At 35.2% G+C, this 2,500-nt stretch overlaps 1 protein-coding gene across 2 annotated transcripts in view; it reads right to left on the reverse strand.

The window, feature by feature from the left end:
• Window positions 1-2,500, reverse strand: part of LOC144971454 (solute carrier family 4 member 11-like) — a 47,712-nt gene that overhangs the window by 23,315 nt on the left and 21,897 nt on the right. For both annotated transcript variants that reach the window (XM_078912374.1, XM_078912373.1), the window contains one exon: window positions 1,145-1,176. In XM_078912374.1, coding sequence (XP_078768500.1) covers window positions 1,145-1,176 — 32 coding nt within the window. The remainder of the gene's footprint in view (window positions 1-1,144; window positions 1,177-2,500) is intronic.

Genomic DNA, 2,500 nt, shown 5'->3' on the forward strand with positions numbered 1-2,500 from the left:
ATGTGTAACAAACGTAGGAGTACCGCAAACTGAAAAACAACTGTCCTCAAAATCATCATGTTTCGTCGCATGGCATGATTCACATTTTTTTTACTTCAGCTGTTTTGATTTTAAAGTGTTCGTTTTTACTTTCTATTTGAGATGGTTTCATTTACTGCGAAGTTCATCGAGATGCAAATTACTCCAGGTTTTTGCAAATGTCACTAAAATTGCAAACTTTTTGTCGTCACAGCTATGCAAAATTTAATAAACCTACAATATCAGCTCTGGATATTATAGTCTATCAAAACAATCATATTGATTACAAGCATTAATTCGAAGTGTTCTATAAATGTCATAAAATACATATATGTTCAGTTTCAGCGATAGAATGGGGTAACTTTGAAAGAATGTTCAGTCATCCCGATACCTTAAAATCTTTGTCTTACGTATGCAGACAGTAAAAGGCAGAATCCAAACAAATATTATTATAAAAATATTATTATAATATTATAAAAATATTTATGAACGTGAGAGTGGGTACATAAAACCCATATTCCATTCAGCTGCTTAGTAACAAGAGCTTCTAGTTGAGCTAAAGCTAAAGTCTTAAGGGAAGAACCCCTTGATTAAGTATTCCGACCCTTTACTTCTTAGACCCAAAGGAGGATGGACCACACCTGGGTCGTGATTCCAATGTGCCTGTCTACGTTTTTTCTCCTTACCACTTATCCGAATTTCGTGTGATATGTTTAGCTACGTGTACTAAATAAAAATAAATAAATAAATACCCCCCCCCCCCAAAAAAAAAAAAAAAAAAAAACCCACCCATTTTAGGGAAAATCTTGGAAATGGCTGGTAATGAGAGAGTTTACACCCATGTCGTGTTTGGTTTTCAGTTAGAGTAGACTAAAACTTCACACCCAACTAACACAAAATTGATATTTTTTATCACTCAGACATAATAGCAGTAAAATTCTTGCGATAAATAATTTCTTTAGGAAAACATACTCTACAACACACTGTTAATTTTCTTTAAATTTTATGATGTACAACAGTAATTTGAATTAGAAAAATGTTGGTTGTATCGTAACAAATGTGACGATTTTCCTATAATTGGTGAAGAAGGGGTTAAAGACAATATCGGCTGTTAAGAATGCCATACCTCATGTCTTGAGTAGCACAACGACAGCTCGCCTGAAGGAAAACAGTAAAAATTGATTTGTCAGTGTAATCTTCAACTGGGTTTGTGGTCAAGGCATGCAATCTAATATAGGGAGAATGGAAATGATAATGGCAGACGATGGCCATAGTTAACATTTATGATGACGATAACGATATTATGATGATGATGACAGCAACACCCGGGACCTAATAACTGATGTACTACAGCCGCCTTCTGTGACAGGAATTGCCTAACGTGCCTTATTGACAAAAAATTTAATAAAAATTTTCACATCCAGTCGCGTGAATTGTCCATTCACGGCTCAATTACTTATAAATAATAGAGCTTTTATATAGCGCAATATCCATCAAACCTGCTCAAAGCGCTTTATAAGGGATCCCTGGCCAACAGCAACACTTAACATGTAGACGAGACATGACGCCTGTTAGGCGATATTATATTTTTGTCGGACAGAGATAACGCTGTTAACGGCTACACCTGAGTACGGTGACAGAATGTGAGTAAAGAGCCTTTTCCAAGGACTCAACTATGCACCGAGCGAGGCTCGAACCCAGGACCTTCCGATCCGAAAGCGAGTGTCTTACCACAAGACCACATATCGGCACTTGCAATTACTTGCACACACACACACACACACACACGCGCGCGCGCGCGCGTGTGCACTCGCATTTATATATATATATATAATATAATATAAATAATATACTTTAAGATATATATATATATATATATATATATATATATATATAACTGGAAAATAACGTATGATGCTGTTTCAACACAGAGCAGAAATTGGAAGCTTTCGAAAATTTACGCGCGACAAGAACAATACTCACCATTGGAGTTTAATTAAAATCCCCTATTGGTTAAGAAACTATGGCGTTCATACCCAAGTCATATGAACTCACGATATCGAAAGCTTCAAAACTTGCTACTTGTTTGTAGAAGTGCGTGTGGCTAGTCTATGAAGTTGACTTGTCTTGTTGAAAAACAATTCACCGATCGGGATAGAGTATGGAACATTTTCTTATAACAAAAATTATTATTATTGTAAAGCGCTTTGAGCACGTTTAGTGGATATTGCGCTATACAAAAGCTCAAAGCTCAATTTAACAATGTTACACAATTTTCAATACGAGACAGAATTCCCATTTGATTTAATTTTAAAATTAAAAAATCGCCTAAAATGATTTTCAACTTGAATCCAAGTTTGGTATTTTGTTCTTTTTTGAAGATGTTATAGTCATTATTGTTTATTACTTTTTTTTACAGTCCACAGCTACTGTAAGCTCTTGAAAAATGGATACTGGTTCAGTAGTTGGAAATTATCGGCAT

This window comes from Berghia stephanieae, chromosome 4, assembly GCF_034508935.2.
Source record: "Berghia stephanieae isolate SIO BIC M18660-M18661 chromosome 4, UCSD_Bste_1.3, whole genome shotgun sequence".
Lineage (NCBI taxonomy): Eukaryota > Metazoa > Mollusca > Gastropoda > Nudibranchia > Aeolidiidae > Berghia > Berghia stephanieae.